The 23158-nt window shown below is 47.8% G+C and overlaps 1 protein-coding gene across 1 annotated transcript in view; it reads right to left on the reverse strand.

Annotated features, from left to right (window-relative positions):
* LOC142291385 (uncharacterized) overlaps window positions 1-23158 on the reverse strand; it is an 86241-nt gene that overhangs the window by 61201 nt on the left and 1882 nt on the right. The window contains exon 2 of the mRNA XM_075335860.1: window positions 16595-16634. Within this exon, the coding sequence (XP_075191975.1) occupies window positions 16595-16634 (40 nt within the window). The remainder of the gene's footprint in view (window positions 1-16594; window positions 16635-23158) is intronic.

The raw sequence follows: 23158 nt of genomic DNA on the forward strand, positions 1-23158 counted from the left end.
TAAGTGCTTGCTCTTTATTTATTGTCTGGTTCTTTTGCTTATCTGGGTTTGTCTTTTGCTGTGGTTGTTTTCAGTTTATTTGCATGCAGGGATTTTCCCCCTAAGTGGTTTGTTGGGGAACTCCCTGCAGTTCTGTGTGGAGTATAGCTCCTTTGAGTCCATGTGTTTGTGGCTTGTTGAATTTGTTATGATTCTTGTTTTCTGTTCATTGGTATGACAAGGGCACCTGGTATAGGACGGAGTTCAGATCGTGCGATCTGAGGGCTTTTTTGTACTATCAGGAAGTTGGTATTTTGCAGGGTTTTTCTCTGGCCACCATCAGTCCTTTTCCTGTCCTTTCCTATTTTAGTCAGCGGGGGCCTCACCTTTTGCTAATCCTGTCATCTATCTGTGTATTGTGTTTTTCCTATATCACCGCAGTCTTTTAATGTGGGGGGCTTGCTATTCTTGTCTATTTTCTGAGGCAGAGAGTTATTCATCTTTCCTACCTTTAGGATAGTTAGTTCTCCGGCTGGGTTCGTGGTGCACAGGATGTTAGTTCACCCCTCGGCTACTTCTAGTTGTGATGGTTAGTAAGGGGATGGCAGCCAGATTAGTTGCCAATGCTCTTGTCACCTTTAGCCAATGATTTTGTGGTGGTCTTCCATGGTTCCGGATCATAACAACCATCCCTTTCACTCACGGGCGAGGAGCACCGCTTGAGTCCCCGGATCCGGCCCACCGCTCGAGCCACTGAGCAGCCGCAGCAGCGCCGGACCCGAGCGTTAGCGAGAGCGCAGCAGCGATGGCGTCCTCCCCGCCCGCGACACATACACATTACTTGGGTCAGTGGGGGACATACACATTACTGGGGCCAGTGGGGGACACACACATTACTGGAGTCAGTCGGGGGCATACACATTAATGGGGGCAGTGGGGGGCATACACATTACTGGGGGCAGTGGGGGGCCCACACATTACTGTTGTCAGTGGGGGGCACACACATTACTGAGGTCAGTGGGGGCATACACATTACTGGGGTCAGTGGGGGTCATACACATTAATGAGGTCAGTGGGGTGGCACACACATTACTGGGATCAGTGGGGGGCATACACATTACTGGGGTCAGCAGGGGGCATACACATTACTTGGGTCAGTGGGGGACATACTCATTACTGGGGTCAGTGGGGGGGACACACATTACTGGGGTCAGTGGGGGGCACACACATTACCGAGGTCAGTGGGGGGCATACACATTACTGGGGTCAGTGGGGGTATACACATTAATGGGGTCAGTGGGGGGCACACACATTACTGGGATCAGTGGGGGGCATACACATTACTGGGGTCAGCAGGGGGCATACACATTACTTGGGTCAATGAACACACAGGAGGAGCAGAGTATATAAGGTGCAAAATTATAACAAAGTTTATTATAGTGCATGATTAAAATGACACACAAAAAATCATCAGGGCCAAGATAAAAAACACAATTTAAAACCACATGGAGGGGTAAGTGTTCTATGGGGCTCAGATTGCCTGGGAAAAATACTGGTTATGGAATAGCAAGGACAAAAACCATCCATGGAGCAAAGAGTAACACATTCAGTATAGAAAAATCATTGCTCATTTAAACATCATGGGAATAAATATTAAGACTAGCAAAGTGCATGTGCTGAATCATAACATAATAAGTACCATAAGCAGTAATACTGAGGTAATTGTCCTAAAGCAAGGTACTGTCAGAGGCAAAGAGAGCTCCCAAGGGGATATAACCAATCTACCCTAAGGCCATCCTTCAACGTACGTTTCGCTTGGTAGTGTAATCACAGTGGCTCCAGCTTCATCAGGAATAGGCGATTTTTTTTTTGTGTGTCATTTTAATCATGCACTATAATAAACTTTGTTATAATTTTGCACCTTATATACTCTGCTCCTCCTGTGTGTTCATGCATTTCAATGAGTAGGTGCTCACCACAGAGCCCCTACCTTGAGGTAGTCTCTGATGGTTATATAATATCATAATGGTTATGAGGTTTTTTGGTTTTCACATTACTTGGGTCAGTGGGGGACACACACATTACTGGGGTCAGTGGGGGGCACACACATTACTGAGGTCAGTGGGGGGCATACACATTACTGAGGTCAGTGGGGGGCATACACATTACTGGGGTCAGTGGGGGGTATACAATTTACTGGGATCAGTGGGGGGCATACACATTACTGGGGTCAGCAGGGGGCATACACATTACTGGGGTCAGTGGGGGACATACACATTACTGGGGTCAGTGGGGGGCACACACATTACTGGGGTCAGTGGGGGGAATACACATTACTTGGGTCAGTGGGGGGCATACACATTACTGGGGACAGTGGGGAGCACACACATTACTGTTGTCAGTGGGTGGCACACACATTACTGGGATCAGTGCGGGGCATACACATTACTGGGGTCAGTAGGGGACATACACATTACTAGGGTCAGTGGGTGGCACACACATTACTGGGGTCAGTGGGGGGCATACACATTACTGGGGTCAGGGGGGGCATACACATTACTGGGGTCAGTGGGGGCACACATTACTGGGGTCAGTGGGGGGCACACATTACTGGGGTCAGTGGGGGGCACACACATTACTGGGGTCAGTGGGGGGGCACACACATTACTGGGGTCAGTGGGGGGCACACACATTACTGGGGTCAGTGGGGGGCACACACATTACTGGGGTCAGTGGGGGGCATACACATTACTGGGGTCAGTAAGTGGCAGACATTACTGGGGTCAGTGGGGGGAATACACATTACTGAGGTCTGTGGAGCATACATACTGGCTCTGGTGGCCTGTGGAGCATACATACTGGCCCTGGTGGCCTGTGAAACATACATAATGGCTCTGGTGGCCTATGGAGTATACCAAGAAAGGGTGCTTTGCTCTCTTAAGTAGATGCTTCCATTTGGAGAATGCTAGCTTCATGACCAGCAGCTGCAGATCTCCAATGGAGTAGTTCTTCTCAGGGGGGGAAAACGTCTTCGAGAAGAAAAAACAAGGACATTTTCGCCCCTGGGGATCCTTTTGGTAAATGACCACCCTGCACCTACTTTTGAAGCATCCACTTCCAAGATAAAGGGCTTGTCCACATCAGGATGGTGAAGGATGGGAGCACCAGAGAAGTGGGCTTTGAGGGAGGTGAAGGAGTTGGATGTCTCCTTCATCCAGGCCTTGGGGTTCTCACCCTTCTTGGTCAGGGCTACTAGAGACACAGCTAAGGTGGAGAAGTGGGGTATGTGATGGTGATAGTAATTCACGAACCCCCAGGAAATGCTATACCACCTTCAGAGACCGAGTCTCGGGCCAATTCATGACAGCCTCCACCTTCACAGGACCCATAACCAATCCCAAGCTGGAGATGATATAACCCAGGACAGGTGTGGACTCCTGTTCGAAAATGCACTTCTCCAACTTAGCATAGAATGTATTTTCGTGGAGCCGACCTAGTACTGGTGCCACATCCTCTCGGTGACTCGCTTTACCTGGAGAGAAGCTGAGAATATCATCCAGATAAACGACTACCGAGGACTGGAGCAGATTGCGGAAGACATCATTCACAAAGTCTTGGAAAACCACAGGGGCATTACATAGTCCGGCATGACGAGGTACTCGTAGTAACTGTCCCTGGTGTTAAAGGCGGTCTTCCACTCGTCACCCCTTCGGATATGGATGAGATTGTAAGCCCCTCATAAATCCAACTTCGTGAAGATCTTAGCCCCCTGCAATCGGTTGAAAAGCTCTAAGATTAAGGCGGGCTTTGCACGTTGCGACATCGCAAGCCGATGCTGTGATGTCGCACGCGATAGTCCCCGCCCCCGTCGCAGGTACAATATCTTGTGAAAGCTGGCGTAGCGAAAATTATCGCTACGCCAGCTTCACATGCACTCACCTGCCCTGCAACCGTCGCTCTGGCCGGCGACCCGCCTCCTTCCTAAGGGGGCGGGTCGTGCGGCGTCATAGCGACGTCACACGGCAGGCGGCCAATAGCATCCCGCCCACCTCCTTCCTTCCGCATAGCCGCCGGCGGCAGGTAAGGAGATGTTCCTCGCTCCTGCGGCTTCATACACAGCGATGTGTGCTGCCGCAGGAACGAAGAACAACATCGTACCTGTCGCGGCACCGGCATTATGGAAATGTCGGTGAATGCAACGATGATACGATAACGATGTTTTTGCGCTCGTTCATCGTATCATCTAGCATTTACACAGTACGATGTCGAAAGTGAAGCCGGATGTGCGTCACTTTTGATTTGACCCCACCGACATCGCACCTGCGATGTCGCAACGTGCAAAGCCGCCCTAAGGGGAGAGGATGCTTGTTCTTGATGGTAATCGCATTCAATCCCCTATAATCTATACACGGCCGGAGGTTGTCTTCCTTCTTCTGCACGAAGAAGAATCCCGCTCTGGCCAGAGATGTGGACTTTCAAATGAACCCCCGTTACAGATTATCCCTGATGTACTTAGACATGGCCTTAGTCTCAGGTACAGAGAGGGGATAGACCATACCCCTGGGAGGCTCAGACCCCAATAAAGAGAATTTTGTTTACTTACCGTAAATTCTTTTTCTTGTAGTTCCGACATGGGAGACCCAAACCATGGGTGTATAGCTACTGCCCCCGGAGGACACACAAAGTTACTACACTCAAAAACGTGTAGCTCCTCCCTCCTAGCATATACACCCCCTGCTAGCCAGATCTAGCCAGTTTAGTGCAAAAGCTGAAGGAGGACATCCACCCACAAGAAGAGACAGAGTAAAATCCGGAAGAACCGGAACCTCTGTCTACAACAATAACAGCCGGTGAAGACACACGGAACAAGAAACCTGCCAACAGGCAATAGGGAGGGTGCTGGGTCTCCCATGTCGGAACTACAAGAAAAAGAATTTACGGTAAGTAAACAAAATTCTCTTTTTCTTTATCGTTCTTTCCATGGGAGACCCAAACCATGGGACGTTCCAAAGCAGTCCATGGGTGGGAATAAACAGACAACTGAGAAGCAGGCAAACCTAACTTCACAAATGGGCGACAGACGCCAGAAAAATGCGTCTGCCCAAGCCCACGTCTGCCAAGGCATGAGCATGCCTTGGGAAGTACTTCGAAAAAGTATGCAGACTAATTCGAGCTGCAGTCTGACAGACCTACTGAGCCGTAACCTGGTGCCTGAAAGCCCAAAAAAAAAAAAAAAAAAAGGCGCCGACAGGACTGACCAAATGTGCTCTGATCCCCGGCGGGGAAGGCACTTGAGTACACTCGTAGGTCTCGGAAATGGCCGACCTAAGCTAACATCAGGGTCGGCTTAGATGCCGAGAGACCGTTACGCTGACGAACAGTCAGCACCCGAGAGGTGCACCGCCTAATAACGGCGGTGCGAGACACATAGATCCGGAGCGCCCGCACCAGATCCAGGAGATGCAACGCTTCCTCAAGCGATGAACAGGAGCCGGACAAAAGGAAGGCAGGAAAAATTGCCCCGGATAAGGTGGCAGAAACCACCTTAGGGAAAAAAGGCCGGAGTCGGACGAAGACCACCTTGTCTTGATGCAAAAGACCAAAAACAAAGGGGGCGACTCCGAAAGAGTGCAGCCAGAACTCTCTGGCGGGAAATTATAGCCACTAGAAAGAGTACTTTCTGTGAAAGATGAAACAACGAAACCTCCCCAAGAGGCGCAAAGGAGGGTTTCCGGGAACCGGGAGGACCGGATCAAGGTCCCAGGTCTCCATAGGCCGCCGGAAAAGCGGAATGATGTGAGATGCGCCCTTAAAGGAGCGCACCGGAGCCAGCCGGACGATACGCCGCTGGCACATACTGACAGAGCCGAGACCTGTCCCTTAATGAGGGATAGTCCTAGCTGTAGACCGGACTGTGGAAGGGACAGGAGGGTCGGCAAGGCCAAAAAGGTCAAAGGACACTTTGGAGCTCGAGTCATAGCGGAGATGACTTCAGGAAGGATATCAGAAGTCGCCAAGATCCAGGACTCAAGAGCTACGCCGTCAATCTGAGAATCCAGAATTCTGACGGGAAAAAACGGACCTCTTGAGAAAAGGTCTGAACGGTCCGGAAGATGCCATGGCAACCCAACGGACAGAAGGAGCAGGTCAGAGTACCAAGCCTGCTTGGGTCAGTCTGGAAGAATGACCCGACGGCCCCCTTTACCGATCTTGCGCAGGACTCTGGACAAGAGGTAGAGGGTGAAATTCGAAAAGAGACAAAGCTGGGATCAAACATGAACCAGTGTGTCTACCGCAAAACCTGAGGATTGTGGACCACGGTTGGACAGCTGAAATAGCCTGCCTCGTAGTTTTCACATCTAGGATGTGGACTGCGGATACGGTGGACTAGGAGTACCTTGTCCACTGAAGAATGTTGAGCCGCCAAGATTGCCAGGCGGCTGAGTGTCCCGCCCTGGAAGCTGATGTAGGAAAACGCTGTCACGTTGTCCGACTGGACTCGAATGTGCCTAGCCGCCCACAGATGGTGAAGGCTTAGAGAGCCAGAAATACAGCTCTGATTTCCAGCACATTGATCCAGAGGGCTGATTTGGACAGAGTCCAAGCGCCCTGCGCTCCACGGTGGAGATATACTGCTCCCAAGGCGGATAGGCTAGCATCCTGGTGAAGATCACCCGGGACGGGCCAGAAAGGAGCGCCCCTGAGACAGAGTGGCCGAAGCCACCACTGAAACGAGCCCCTGGTCGGTGGCGAAGCCACCACCCCGTGGGAGGATTGAGTTCGCTTGTACAGCGGAAAACATCCAGTCTCAGAGGACGCAGGAGAAACTGGGCGAGGAACCGCTTCCATTGACGCCCTGAGAACCTCTGGTTCGAAGTCAGAGTGGACTTGCCACCCGAATAGGTCAGAGTGGCGAGAGTGAACGAAGCACTCTGCTAAGAGTCAGCACTGGATGAAGCCCCGACAAGAAGGCCGTCCAGGGCAAAAGATCACTGCCAAACCCTAGGGGGGCAGGACCCTAATCACAGCTGCCCCAATGAGAATACTCGAGGGGCCTTGGCTAACCCCAAGGGAAGAGCCACGAATTGGACCACTCCGATTGTCAAAACGTAGTCAACGCTGGTGTGAAACTGCGATTGACTCCTGTCGATAGGCATCTCTGATGCCGATGGCTACTAGAGAATCTCCTTGGGTTCTTGATTGATCCGGTGAAGAAAACACACGGAACAAAACCGAGACTCCATGTGAAGACGCCCCACCTGGCTATGCTTGAAAGGCTAAAGATCCAGGTCGGAAGGCACCGCCCTCTTCGGGGACTAGGAATAGATTTAAGCAAAAATCTCAGAACCGTTCCCAGTCGGGAACCGGTACAATTACTCCATTGGCCAGCAAGAAATGCCACAGCCTGTGAGAAGGCGGCGGCCTTGTAGCCGGGAGGAGTTGACAGAAAAAATCTGTTTGGCGGGTGGACAGAAGTCCATCCTGTAGCCAAGAGAGATATAATCTCGCCCCCACTGAACGGAGACGTGTTAGAACCCTACGTCGCCAAGTGGAGAGGGCCTGCCACGACCAAGGAGCGTGGCTAAATAGCTCGGAGGAAGCTGAGTCAGTGACAGCATCTCCTGCGGTCTTCTGAAGACGCAGCTTCGAGCCATTTGGTTCTATGAACCTGGGCCGAGCTAGAGGACGATCAGATGGAGGAACGGAAACCACCGAAACCTCAACTGATTCCTGCCATGGACAGGTTCCCTGGTTTAGGTTTGTGACAAGGAAGAACACTCCCCGCCAAGAGCTTCCTTATTTTCACCCAGTTGGTTCCGGGGAAACTGGTCCCACCAAGGGGGAGCCCAGCAAGGAACCTCCATAGAGGCATCTGCCTTCCAATTCCGAAGCCACAGGAGCCTGCGGATAGCGAGGAAGGTAGCCCAGACCACCGCCGTGCGGCGTCCAGCATGGCAGACCTGAAGCAGAGGATGAAAAGAGTGAAGTCTGGAAGTTCAGGCAACCGTTTTGGGCATAGAGTCCCTGTGAGAGAATGCATCTCCTCCAGAGAAGCAGAGAAGGTACAAAAAAACCGCACTGCTGTAAAGCTGAGGAGAACGAAGCTCCTGCCGTCCTTATACCGACTTGGCCCAAAGGACAACCGGGCGGACCGCAGAACCTTAAGTGAGGAGCCATCAGCCACTGACATAACGGTCCGGGCTGAGCCACCTGAGGTGAATGAGCCCACTTCTTGACCACCATTGGTGGACAGGGGAAACACAGTCCTCAGAATCACGCTTCATGGGAAGCGAGTGTCAGAGCGGACCCTGGGCTAGTCACAGGGGCCTGAAAACTGGAGTGGTTAAGGAACACACGTTGTGTTCACCTAGATAAGGTAACACCGGTGGATTGAGGTCCAGTACAAAATTAATGTACCGTAGAATCCATATAGAGGTGCCGTCAGCCACTGATACAACTAACCGGGCTGAAAGTCTAGACACCGGAGTGGCTACCCTTGGCGAATGAGTACACTCCTTGACCACCTCTGATGGGAGGGGGAGACAGGCCGCAGAACCCCGCTGTGGGGTCTGCAGGATAGGCTGTGGGCTTGGACGCAGCGGGCTGAAAACTGGAGTGGTTAAGGAACACACTCCTCGTCCTGTTAAAGGTATACTGATGCCTTTCTGTCAGCGGGGAATACTCCCCTGATCAGGCGGATGGAGGTCCAGTACAAGAATAATGGACGCATCCAATCATTCGCAGCTGCGTCACGTACGGACGGATCCGTCCGTGCCCGTGGTAGAGACATCCTCCTCGTCCAGTGAGTCAGCTCGAAATCGGAGCTGCGGGACGGGGAGGACAGGGGACCCTGCGTCTCCCTGTCAGGAGGACGGGGTCTGAGCCCAGAAGGAGAGTCCCTTGTGAGCTTTGCTGAGCGAAGCAGAAAACGCCCTGAGAAGGGGGCTGCATGCTCAGCAGATGCCGGGACAGCCGACTCCTGGAAATAGGATTCCCACGGGGGTCAGCCACCGAAACCGGAGCAGCTGGAGGGACCATTAATGAGCCCCCATGCTGAGGGGCCACAGTGGTTATGAGCTCGGTATAGCCGTACGAGACTACCTGCAGTGGATAATACAAAACAGCCTGCAGCCTCAGACATGCTGCAGAGGTGGGGGCTCTGTCTAGAATATCTAGAATACCCATCCACCACACAAGAACCATTACAGTGTGCCGGTTCAGGCAATATGAGGTTACATGCAGAACATGTAGTGTACAGCCTGGAGCTTTGCTGCTGGAGTGAGACATGCTGCTGAGGAGGAGGTTCTATAATAAAGAATTAACTCCTACAGAATGCCCTGAGAGTGTATAAAAGTGCACAACCAGAGGTTGTGACTTATCAGGCCGCTATTATGAGTGCCATACGAATTCCAATCCTGGACCCCCAGCCAGTATTCCCTCCCTCTGCTGCAGAGCAGCCAGCGCCGACCAGTGTACTAAGACGCTGAGAAAATGGCGCCAGAGTGAGGGGGGGGGGCGGGGGTTAACCCAGGAGCGGGAATCGGAGGGCGAAGGAGATGTACAGGGGAGGGAATGATCTCCTCAAAAAGGAGCGTCCTCCCCTGTGCAGAGCGGCCGGCGGGCGGCGCTGCAGTGTCCCCCTGCATGACTGACATGCAGGGGGACGAAACGAAACTAGGCCGCGGCTGAAGCCGGGGCCTAGAGTTATGCATGCGGCCGAGAATCAGGCATCGTCGGCGCGGTTCTCAGTAAAAACCGTGGAACCGGCCGGAAACACAGTAGAAAAGCAGCATTATCAAGCAATCACTGTCCCCCACAATAAAAGTGCCCCACAATGCAGAAGGACCCTCTGAATAAACGTCTCTATACTTAGCTTTGAGACGCAGGGCCCAGTCCCTGTGGGGTGGGGGTCAGTGCTCCGTCCAGCAGGGTCCTGCACAAGGGCTGCGGATGGAGGCCGGTCTCCTGCAAGGCAGTGAGAACCGTGTTGGCTCCAACTTCAAGCCAGAGCCCCTAAGGGATGGTGAAGGAGCGCGGCATGAAGGGCTCCTGCCCTGAAGTCAACCTTAACAGCACTGCCGCCAGGGGAGTGTGAAGGGACATGCCGGGAGTCCAGTGGACCCGCTTTTCTTCCAAATCTTTAGAAAAAATGAAAAATCAAAAAAGGATGCATGCGTGTGTGTGATCCTCCTGACACAAAGCAAGAAACTGGCTAGATCTGGCTAGCAGGGGGTGTATATGCTAGGAGGGAGGAGCTACACGTTTTTGAGTGTAGTAACTTTGTGTGTCCTCCGGGGGCAGTAGCTACACACCCATGGTTTGGGTCTCCCATGGAAGGAACGATAAAGAAATAAGGTTTATCGGGCAGTCGTAGGGGCGATGTGGAGGTAATGTCTCTGCTAACCTCTTGGAGAAAATGTCCGCAAATGGACGATAATGTTGCGGACGTTTGGACAAGTCCAAGGGTTCAGCAGAAGAGACCCCTCCTACAGACTTGGGTAAACAAGTTCCCAGGCAGGTGGCACTCCAACTGAGGATTTTCCCTGTACCCCAATTCGAAATGTGGGGAATGCTGCCTTAGCCAAGGGAGTCCCAAAAGGACCTAATCCAACTCATCCATCATGACCAAAAAGGAGATGGTCTCCCGATGACCAGATGGCATGGTAAAAGTCACCGGGACGGTTCGGTGAGTGATCACCTCAGGCAAGATAGAACCGTTAAAAACACAGATGGGGATTGGCTTTGGCAGCATTACCAGGGGTACCGTTTGCAGACGGGCAAAGGTGGAGGAGATGAAGCTCCCATCTGAACCGGAGTCCACACATGCCTTCACTGAAATGGAGATGTCACCATAGGCCAAGGTGCCGGAATAGGTCAACTTAGAGAGAGAGATGCGGTCGTGTCTAGAGTCCCCCCTCTTATGGATACTAGACATGACCATTTCCCAACCCACTAGGGCACCGACTGGCAAAGTGACCTCCCTGTTTACACCTGAAGCAAACTGGGCTTGATGGAGATGAGCGCAGCCTAGCTCCTGTCTGTCCGATCTCCATGGGTATGGGACGAGGTTCAGGGTTCGAGGCCAAAGCCCATGGGCTGGAGAATGTAGGGGCCAGATGTACACGAGGACGATTCTGCGCACGCTCCAACTTATGCTTGGACTGGCGCTGATCGATCCTCGTGGCTAAGGAAATCAAGGCCTCCAGGGTAGGTGATATCTTCCTGGTGGCCAAGGCGTCCTTGACGTGCCCCACAAGTCCTCTCCAGAACACCGGTAGCAACAACTTGTCCGGCCACTCGAGTACGGAAGCGAGTGTGACGAACTCTATGGCGTAGGTGTTGACTGATGAGGAACCCTGAACCAAATCCAGAAGGCGTAAGTCAGTGTTATGAACCACCTGGGGGCCCAAAAATACAGCCTTCAGGGAGTCCGCAGCCCGGTTTGTCACTGGGTCTCCACGTTTCCAGAGCGGCGTTGCCCATTCCAGTGCTACGAGCGAGATGAAACCCACCTTGGCTCTCAGTGGGGAACTGAGAGGCCAAGCGCTCCAAGTGAATCGAGCACTGGTTGATGAAGCCTCAATATGCCTTACTGTCCCCAGAAAACTTATTGGGGAGAGAAAGGCGTGGAGTGGACTGCGCTGCGGGAGACACCAGTGCCACGTTGTAGCCGACTGCATGAGTAGCTTCACCAGGGAAGCCACATCCACAACCGGAGACGACTGCTCGACTGCTGTAAGCCGAGAATCCAGTTGCTGGATATGAAGCTGTTGTACGTCTGCCATGTCCGCAGGACCTTTGGCGCGTGCGTACTGTTATGCGGGGGACGGTTAGAGCCAAAAAGAATGGAAGCTCTAACGGCTCCCAAGGTCCTCTGGGCAGATGGTAAAGCCACAAATGGACAAGCGGCCAGAAGGCACAGCTTCAGAGGAACAAGAAAATAAAAAACACAATTGGCGGTGTTAGCGGCACACACGTCGAGAGCAGAGCCTCTCCTTTTGGCAGCACAGAGTCCAGAGGAGAGCTTTCCTTGCACATACGGGCACACCAGGACAGCAGGCACAGCTCCGTTAGCACCACTGAGCTGCCACAGAAGGGCTGGAGTGGTAGGCGGGATAACTGGTCCTGACTGTACCTCACCATGAATCTTGGTGTGATGGGTACCGGACGCCTAACCCTGCCTAAAACTTCCAGTATCACACACAGCATTGTCATACACTCTACAGTGCTGAAATGGCGCTGAGGCTGCAATATGGCTGCACTGCTCTGATGTAGCCACAGAGCCAAAATGACCCACGCGCAGCCATGTGCATCGTCCAGAGTCTTTTAAAGACTAAGCCCTGCCCCAAGCCGAGCACCAGATGGCAATGGCGCTGGCAGCTGCCACTCAGGGACTGCCACATCACTAATGATATCATCGATGGCCAATGAGCGGTCGCCGCGTCATCGGTGACGGCCAATTAGGAGCCGCTGTGTCACTGGTGATGTCACGTGCATGCGCAATAGCACGAATCCCGCACTTAGAGCCAGGATAGGCAGCGGTAACCCGCACATGCGCGGTAATACAAAACAGGGACTTAGCCTCAGAACGAACAAAGACCCTGAACACCTGATGCCTAGCAGCCAAGCACCTGGAGCAGCGAACAGGTAGCGCAGCAGAGTCAGCTGACATCACAGCAGGGAATAAGGGAGGAGCAGGAGTAGATTAAGGCTACGGAAAACCTCGAACCGTAATATCATCGCTATCAGTTTGACAAAGTTCTGAAATAGCAGAGTTTTGTCAATATAAAATTTCTGTATGAGTTTTTCCAGATTAACTGTCCCTTATCCTAATTTCAGAACAAGTCCCAAATGTCTTGCCTTGAATTTGATATAGCAATCCTCTGTCCTCTGGTCCATTTCCCGCTCTAACAGCTTTAACAAAAAGGGTTGGATGATTTCCTCAGTACACACAACATTGTCGGTTATAAATTACATAATGACAAAATCTATAATTGGTGTAGAAAGGTTGAACTAGATGGACTTAGGTCTTTTTTCAACCTATGTAACTATGAAACTGAACCATAGTCAGGTTCTGTCACTGTCCCAGTTCTGATTATCTTTGTGTTGTTGTTTTTCTGCCAACAGGTGTTTCCATGCTGTTCAGCCTGCCCTCTCCCCTGGTGGGTGTAATTATTTAAATCTTCCCCGGGTTTGCAGATCTGCTGATCATATTTCTGAAGTGGACCCCGCTTGGAATTACAACCTTCCTACCAAGTGCTTTTCCTGGCAGATTGTTTCTTTTGGTTTTCTTTATATGAAGCTTCCACCGGATTCTTAAGAAGGGACTTGATACCCTCGATGGCCACTTAGGAAGCAAGACCCGAATGGTGATCTTAGTCATACAGTTAAGGCCCTGTCACACACAGAGATAAATCTGCGGCAGATCTGTGGCTGCAGTGAAATTGTGGACAATCAGTGCCAGGTTTGTGGCTGTGTACAAATGGAACAATATGTCCATGATTTCACTGCAACCACCGAACTGCCAGAGATTTATCTCTGTGTGTGACGGGGCCTTTAGGGTTGGTTAAGTCTGTGCAGGAGCATTTAGGGACTGTGCAGCTGGAACCTTTAGTCTGTACAAGAATTGGGCTGGTCAGTTGTAATAATGTTGAGACATACGCCTTATTTTACTTTCCCTCATGTGTATAACTGCACATTATCACCAGTCCACCCCATTTTTGCATGTGCTGAGAAAACACCTTGGCTGAACGATTGCAATCCCTATCTTTGGAAATGAAGAGCATTAACCAACAACTGCAACAGCGTGCAGAAATTTCAGTCTATCCAAAGATTATTTCCAAAACTAAGGTAAACTTGCCAGACTGCTATGACTGGGACCAAAGTAAGCTTTCAATTTTTACCTCTTCATGTAAACTATATTTTGCCTCCATCCAGCTTATTCTAGTGGGGAGGGTCAACGATCAGTTATTATTATGTCTTTACTCCATGGAGATCCTCAGGCTTCAGCATATTCTTTGCCTGAGGATTCTCCACTATCTACCTCTGCAAACACTTCCTTTTCTGCACTAGTCGCATGGGCATTAGATTCCCCTAACTAGTCTACCTATTTACCATGTTATTACGTGTCCTGTGGCTGTCTTAACATGCATTCAACAGCCTCCATCATCGACAGTGCAATGCAAAGCCACGTGTACACACGCTTTTGTACCACTCAGCATTGAGCTTTTCTGATGCCGGGTGTATGCATCCTGGCTTCAGAGAGGCTCATTGTGCGTGATCGGAATTTGTCCGCACTTCTGGTCATGCTCACTACACCTCTCTGAGCCCAAGACTCATATTCTCACCATCAGAAAAGTTCAATGCTGAGGGGTACAAAGCCATGCGCAAGGGCAGCTTTGTATTGTGCTAGTGTGACGCCCTGGACAAGCCAGGTAGTCACAGATAGAGCCCCGCACAACACCAGTCCCCTCACTAGGTAAAACCAGCCAAGCACATAACACCCTAGTCACCTCGCTGAGGGCTGGATAAACACACCAGGGGGTGGAGCCAGGCAGTTGGCCACGCCCACTGAGGAGTTTAGAGAGCCTTAGGGAGGAAAAACACAAGCAGTTCAAACAGATAGTCCTGAGAGTGCAGTGGAGGAGGTCAGGCCTGTGTGACAGGCCTGTGACAGACTGACAGGTGCCAGGGTTGGAGCCCGGGCACCTTTGGCTAGGAGGCATACCTCTGCCTGCAGGAGCCGGGAAGACGGCTCGGTGGAACCGTGGTGGACCGGGACAGGGTAGTGGCCCGCCGGTACCGACCCGGGGAACCGACTCGGAAACCGGAGCACAAGAGGGGGTACTCAGACCCTGAAACAAGGTCTAGAAACTAGGCTGAGTTAATTAACTGATTGCGGTCTGGACTTTAGGTCCTTTCCCACCCAAAGTCCTTCATAGAAGACAACAGCCCAACGAGGGGGATAGAAAGCCACCACCAAGGCTCAGAGATCCCACAGGCCAGCGTCTGCGTGCAAACGGGCTCTTCCGACATCCACAAGCCGGGAAGCGGACTCCTGACGCTGCAGGCACAGGTAGTCCAACAACTCAAACAGGTGCAGGAGAAAGGCAGAGACCACCAACCGGGTGGGGGAACCCGACTGCAGTCGGCTGCGGGCACCGACCACCATCATCTTGGTTTACCAGAGACTCGAGTGTTTCATTCTAATAGTGAGTACACCAGTGCCCTCCGGCCGCCCATCTCCCTGCACCGCCAAAACACCCCCAATGGGTCCCGAGGCCACCATCCCTGCCCTCGGAGGAGTTAACAACTTGCTGCATACCATCTCCCCCGGGTGCCCCATAACTGCAGCGGTGGTGTCCACCTTCACCACATCCCGTGGGTGGCGTCACGTACAAACTTTCCAAAATCCCATACACCATAACCCCCTTTTCAATTGAAGTGACTACGAGACCCCCGGGTCCGGAGACCCTCGAGCCACCCACAGAAGGTCCAGATCCGAGCAGCGTCAGCTGCTGAGAGTGGGGTGGTACACTGACAATGACGTTAGCTGTTGTAAAGCATGTTATCACGTCCACAGGGGCGTGATAACATGCTAAATGGGCAGACAAGTCGGGGGAACTAACGCCCCTGCGACTAGTCACAGGCCTAATTAGCATCTCATACATGGTCTTTAGAAATAATTTTTCTAAAGATCTGTTTATGTATGCTACTACATAAAGGGACTGTTAGACAGGGATTAAAGATATGTGCACCGAACTACTCGTGGTTCTGGGTGCCCAGGGGACCTGACAGGTTCCCTTTAAACCAGAGAGTTATGCTACACAAAATAGTTAATAAATAACATTTCCCACATGTCTACTTTACATGAGTAGAATTTTTGAAAATATTTTTTTGTTAGGAAGTTAGAGGGGTTAAAAGTTTATCAGCAATTTTTCATTTTTCCAGCAAAATTTACAAAACCATTTTTTAAGGACTACATCATATTTGAAGTGAATTTAAGACACCCAAAAGTGACACAATTCTAAAAACTGCACACCTCAAATTGCTCAGAACCACATCCAAGAAGTTTCTTAAACCCTTCAGGTGCTTCACAGAAAGTAAAGCAATGTGGAAGAAAAAAATTAAAATTTTAGGTTTCCCACAAAAATTTTACTTTAGATCCAAATTTAGTATTTTCACAAGGGTAGGGAGAGAAAATGCACTACACAATTTGTTGTGCAAAGTCTCATGAGTACACTGACATACCATATGTGGTTCAAATCTACTGGTTGGAGGCATGTCAGGGCTCAAAAGGGAAGGAGCGTCATTCGAATTCTAGAGCACAAAATCAGCTGGAATCGTTCGCGGATGCTATGTCGTGTTTGGAGAGCCCCTGATGTGCCTAAAGAGTGGAAGCCCCTCACAAGTAACCTTATTTTGGAAACTACGCCACACAAGGAATTTATCTTGATGTTTGGTAAGTAACTTGAACCCCCAGGTCCTTCACATAATTTTATAACTTTGAGCCTTGAACACTAAAAAATACATTTTACCACAAAAAAGGAAGGAGGAAAGGAAAAGAGAAAAGGGATAAATAATGAACTTACATGGTCCATCTTCTCTCACTTACCCTTTTTCTTTCTTGGTTAAACGAACAGAAACCTCCATTTCTGTAAACAAAAACACAATAAAAGTCTGAACAAAAGAGAATGTGTGAAGGGACATCAGAGTTCTGTAAAACCTCCTTCTAGATCAGATATGAAAAACATCCTGGCTTTGGCCCTAATGGGCACCGGGCAGTAAGACTGCCCACCTTCTATCTGCGTACTGCACTCTGTATAAATGCCATGCTGCTTTACCCACACCCCGATCTCTAAGGCTATGTGCCCACGTAGCGTATTTTCATGCAGTTACGCTGCGATCTGCACCGCAACGTATCTGCATGCGTCCTGCGTCTCCAGCACAATCTATGAAGATTGTGCCTAATCCATGCCCACGTGGCGTATTAGAACGCAGCGCTTCGGCTACTGCCGAAGCGCTGCGTTCTAAGAAGTGACATGTCACTTCTTTCATGCGCTCTGCATGCAGCTCCTGCTCTGTCTATAGTGAGGGCTGTATCCAGAGCGCATAAAATCTGCTTTTCAGTACGCACTGTTTCTGCAGCAATTTGAAGCGCACGTGTGCTGTTCAAATCGCTGCAGAAATTTCTGCAGGGACAAAACGCAACGTGGGCACATAGCCTTACATACATTCATTGCTCGATGTACATACACCATGAGGCTCCTGTACACGCAGGTCATCTTCAGACTTGGGCATATTTAGAGATAAAAAGAATATGAAACAACATTCTGCAAGTACTTCAATAGTTTCTCCAGCTTTTACTAGAGAAGGCCTCACTACCTGTTAAGGCATCTTGCCTATACATCTACTATACATGTATGCTAGATGTCAGGAGCATGTGGTGCTGAGACTTCCCAATGTACTACATACACAGCTTTGCTATACAACCTGCAGCTAGCTTCTTGTATATATACACGGCTGTCTATGCCATGAGGAGTAAAGAAGTGAAAGTGTATATGTTTTTGTCTAAAATATCCCATATGAAAAACAAGTCATCAATATATCTATTATATAGTGGGATGTTACTCATAAAATGGTTATTAAGAATGAAAGTTTCCTTGAAAACACCCATGAATAGATTGGTGAACGTTGGTGCTACTGTGGAACCCATAGCAGTCCCTCTTACTTGATGACAACGATTGTCAGTAAAATAATCATTGTTTAATATGAATGAAAGTCCTACATGAATTAAATCCCTTTGAGAGGAAAGCACTTTCTTCCATCCATAAAACCAAAAATATTGTTAGACGATCTGCTCATAAAGGGGGCGGGATAGTTATAGAAAACTGGTATGGCTATTCAAAAAAAAGCACAAAGGATTCTGATTAATGTTATCACAAAAATTAAAATATACCTTTTGCATACATTGTACCACAATATGAAGTTCTTATTAATAGAGCCGCATCCCTGGATATTCTCAATCACCAAGAAACAAAAACCTAACCAATAAAAATCCAACCACACCCTTTTTTTAACATCTTGCAAAAATCCAGAAATGCTTACAAAATCCGACCCATCAGATCTGAAGTTGGTTCCCTTACAGGCAGAGTATATTTACAAAGCAATGCAGATACATACCTCTACCATGTCCAGCCATCTCAAAGATTCTACCCATTTCATCACCTTTTTACAAGAAATAAATTGAGATGCTTTCTATTTTTTCTCACATTAGACATCTCCTTATTATATTCCAACATTTGACATGATCTGGGCATTTTATGCTCCGATTATTTTCTTTCTCAAGATAACAGAATAGCAGCCCACCAAAGGGATTTAATTCATGCAGGACTTTCAAGTACGAGGGCTGCTATGGGTTCCAAAGTAGCACCAATGTACGCCAATCTATTCATAGGTGTTTTAGAGGAAATTATTATTATTATTATTTATTATTATAGCGCCATTTATTCCATGGCGCTTTACAAGTGAAAGGGTATACGTACAACAATCATTAACAGTACATAACAGACTGGTACAGGAGGAGAGAGGACCCTGCCCGCGAGGGCTCACAGTCTACAGGGAATGGGTGATGGTACGATAGGTGAGGACAGAGCTGGTTGCGCAGTGGTCTACTGGACTGAGGGCTATTGTAGGTTGTAGGCTTGTTGGAAGAGGTGGGTCTTGAGGTTCCTCTTGAAGCTTTTCACGGTAGGGGAGAGTCTGATGTGCTGAGGTAGAGTGTTCCAGAGTATGGGGGATGCATGGGAGAAATCTTGTACGCGATTGTGGGAATTGTTATTCATAGTAGCCATTTTATGAGTAATATCATACTATATAAACGATATATTAATGACTTGTTTTTGATATGGGTAATTGAGACAACAGGGGTAATTGAGACAACAGAATACAAACTCTCATTACTTGGTTAAATTCCAACAATTGGGATCTATCTTTTTTCACCAACTGTGAATCAACACACTATCAACTTCCTAGACCTCACTATTTTTCATTAAGATGGATACATCTTCACCAAAATATTTTTTTATGAGGAGTAAAGGAGCATTTGAGCATCACAAGACTTTCAGGGAGCAACATTTTGCTGTTCTATGTATTGGCTGTAAAACTGACAGCCAGTTCGGACAACCAGTAGAACCTTGGCTCCCAGTTTTCTACATACAGTGCCTTGCGAAAGTATTTGGCCCCCTTGAATTTTTCAACCTTTTCCCATATTTCAGGCCTCAAGCATAAAGATAAAAAATTTTAAAGTTTATAGTGAAGAATCAACAACAAGTGGGACACAATTGTGAAGTTGAACGAAATTTATTGCTTATTTTATACTTTTGTAAAAAATAATAAACTGAAAATTGGGGCGTGCAATATTATTTGGCCTCTTTACTTTCAGTGCAGCAAACTCACTCCAGAAGTTCAATGAGGATCTCTGACTGATCCAATGTTGTCCTAAATGACTGATGATAATAAATATAATCCACCTGTGTATAATCAAGCACCTGCTCTGTGATAGTCTCAGTGCTCTGTTTAAAGCACAGAGAGCATCATGAAGACCAAGGAACAAAACAGGCAGGTCCGTGATACTGTTGTGGAGATGTTTAAAGCCGGATTTGGTTACATAAAGATTTTCAAAACTTTAAACATTCCAAGAATCACTGTGCAAACGATCATATTGAAATGGAATGAGTATCATACCACTGACAATCTGCCAAGACCCGTCCGTCCCTCAAAAATTTAATCTCAAACAAGGAGAAGACTGATTGGAGATGCAGCCAAGAGGCCTATGATCACTTTGGATGAACTGCAGAGATCTACAGCTGAGGTGGGAGAGTCTGTCCATAGGACAACAATCAGTCGTACACTGCACAAATCTGGCCTTTATGGAAGAGTGGCAAGAAGAAAGCCATTTCTCAAAGATATCCATAAAAAGTGTTGTTTAAAGTTTGCCACCTGCGAGACACACCAAACATGTGGAAGAAGGTGCTCTGGTCAGATGAAACCAAAATCGAACTTTTTGGGCACAATGCCAAACGATATGTTTGGCGTAAAACCAACACAGCTCATCACCCTGAACACACCATCACCACTGTCAAACATGGTGGTGGCAGCATCATGGTTTGGGCCTGCTTTTCTTCAGCAGGGGCATGGAAGATGGTTAAAATTGATGGGAAGATGGATGGAGCCAAATATAGGCGTATTCTTGAAGAAAACCTGTTGGAGTCTGCAAAGACCTGAGACTGGGATGGAGATTTGTCTTTCAACAAGACAATGACCCAAAACATAAAGCAAAATCTACAATGGAATGGTTCACAAATAAACGTATCCAAGTGTTAGAATGGCCAAGTCAAAGTCCAGACCTGAATCCAATTGAGAATCTGTGAAAAGAGCTGAAAACTGCTGTTCACAAACGCTCTCCATCCAACCTCACTAGCTCGAGCTGTTTGCAAAGGAAGAATGGGCAAGAATCTCAGTCTCTCGATGTGAAAAAGTGATAGAGACATACCCCAAGCGACTGGCAGCTGTAATCGCAGCAAAAGCTGGCGCTACAAAGTATTAACTTAAAGAAGCCGAATAATATTGTACGCCCCAATTTTCAGTTTGTTATTTTTTTTATAAAAATTTAAAATAAGCAATATATTTTGTTCAACTTCACAATTGTGTCCCACTTGTTGTTGATTCTTCACCATAAATATTCCATTGTTTACCTTTATCCCTGTAGACTGTGAGCCCTCGCGGGCAGGGTCCTCTCTCCTCCTATACCAGTCTGTCTTGTACTGTTAATGATTGTTGTACATATACCCTCTCTCACTTGTAAAGCGCCATGGAATAAATGGCGCTATAATAATAAATAATAATAATAATAATAATAATGTTTGAAGCCTGAAATGCAGGAAAAGGTTGAAAAATTCAAGGGGGGCGAATACTTTCGCAAGGCACTGTAAATTGTCTTCATGTCATTCAGAATGTAAATGAAAGTATGATTGCCTACACTGCTAGGACAGAGGTAATATGCAGCAATGTGAGAGATCATCTTGTCACACTGCTGGCATCACTGCTTCAGACAAGACAGGGAAGAAGGTATGATATGTCCAAAGTAGGCAAATCGTATCTTGGTGAGCCTTTCTTCGAGTGACATGTCTAGCTTGATTTGTTCCAAAATTTGTTTGTTCTTCTTGTCATCCATGGTATTGATAACATCCTTCTCGGCACCAGATTTTGAAGACGTTGATTGTTCTTCAGTCTTGTATCTGTTTCGTCCATGTTTTGCATCCATATGTTACTACAGAAAAGACCAGACTATGTATGAGTCATGTCTTTGTCACCAGTGAAATGTTCCTTGATTTAAGAACCTTGTCCAGTGACTTCACTGTTGATTTGACCATAGCTATTCTCCTATTGATTTCCAGTGTGGTTGCTGCATCTTCAGTAATCATTGATTCGAGTAAGTTGAAGTTGTTTAAACCGTCCAGTTTGTCACCGTCAGTCTCAAATGTGTCCCAGTCATACCTGTCAGTAGTCAATATCTTTGTATTTTTTGTATTGAGTAGTAGCCCCATGTTTGAGTTTTCCATCTTGACACTCCGTAATAAGTCCTTCACCCCATCTACACTTGTTGCTATCAATGTTGTATTGTCTGCGTATTTAAGATTGTTGATGATTCGGCCAGTAATTTTGATTCCTTCTTCTTTTTCGGCAATTCCAGCCTTCCTGAAAATTAGCTTCTGCATATCAATTGAAGAGAAATGGTACCAGCATGATGCCTTGTCTGCCTCCTCAACTTACTTTGAACCATACCGTGTCACCATGTTCCATTGGACTGTTGCTTCTTGGTCGATGTAAATATTCCTGATGAAGCTCATCAGATGGTTTGTCGCACCCATATCTTTTATGGTATACCAAAGTTTCTGGTGATCAACTCAGTCAAAGGCTTTGCTGTAGTCGATGAAGCAAAAATAGAGCTCCTTGTTATATTCTTTGGCCTTTACCATTATCCATCTAATTTTAGCAATTACATATCTTGTTCCTCTGCCTTTTCTGAATCCTGCTTGTTTCTCTGGCAGCTCTTTGTCAAAAGAGAACCTGTAACTATCTTTGTAGGATCTTCAGTAGTATTTTGCTGGCATGAGGTATGAGCGCAATAGTCCAATAGTTTTCACAGTCAGTAGCATCTCTCTTCTTTGGAATAGGAATAAACATCAATCTAGTCCAAAACTTGGGCCATTTACCAGTTGCACATGTCTGTTGACACAGGCATGTGATGATATCAACTTCTGCTTTAGAAAACATTATTCTAATGCAATATTGTCCCATCCAGATGCTTTCTTTTTTTGACAAAAGCTTTATTTGTATTTTAAGATGTTCGGTTCACTATCATTTCCAGTCTCCGTGTCTTCCCTTATCACTGAGTCATTCTTGTAGAGGTGCTCTGTGTATTCTTTCCATCTTTCCTTGATCTGTTCTGGCTCAGTTAGTTTGTTCCCATTGGAGTCTTTCAACATACCCACTCTTGGTTGAAACTTTCTTCGTATTTATTTAATCTTTTGATATGTCTTCCTGGTTTTGCATGTTCGTTTTCTATCTTTGTACATATCTTTTGGTAATAAAGTTCCTTGTCTGCTCAAATGGCTCTCTTTAGTCTTTTACTGATGTTGTCTGCGTCCTGCTTGTAACCTTTTGCTTTTGTTGATTATCCTTAGGGTCTCTTCTGTTAACCATGGCTGCAGGGATCTCTTCTGCCACTTGTTTATTGTCTTTTTAGCTTTTTCAGCAATAATTGTATTGATATTTGTCCATAATTCCTCAGGCTTTGTTTCATCTGTGTCCAGAGATATAAATCGGTTATGCAGACCCTTCCAAAATAGTTAAGGTATGTTGGTCAAATCGAAGTTGGAAAAGACCAGTTGTCTACTCCCTTTACGCAGCTTGACTCTATGAACTTTTGGCAGCAAAGATTAATCAGCTCCTGGTTTTATTTTCACAGTAATGATTGATCACCTCCATCTCATAGGCGCTATCTGGTGATGTCAATGTGTAAAGTCTCCATTTGTGATTCTGGAAGAAGTAGTCTATGTTTTTTGTTGTACAAAAGGCAATGAATCTTCCCCCAGCCTCCTTTCAATAATTAAGT

Source organism: Anomaloglossus baeobatrachus, chromosome 1 (genome assembly GCF_048569485.1).
Source record: "Anomaloglossus baeobatrachus isolate aAnoBae1 chromosome 1, aAnoBae1.hap1, whole genome shotgun sequence".
NCBI classification, from domain to species: Eukaryota; Metazoa; Chordata; class Amphibia; order Anura; family Aromobatidae; genus Anomaloglossus; species Anomaloglossus baeobatrachus.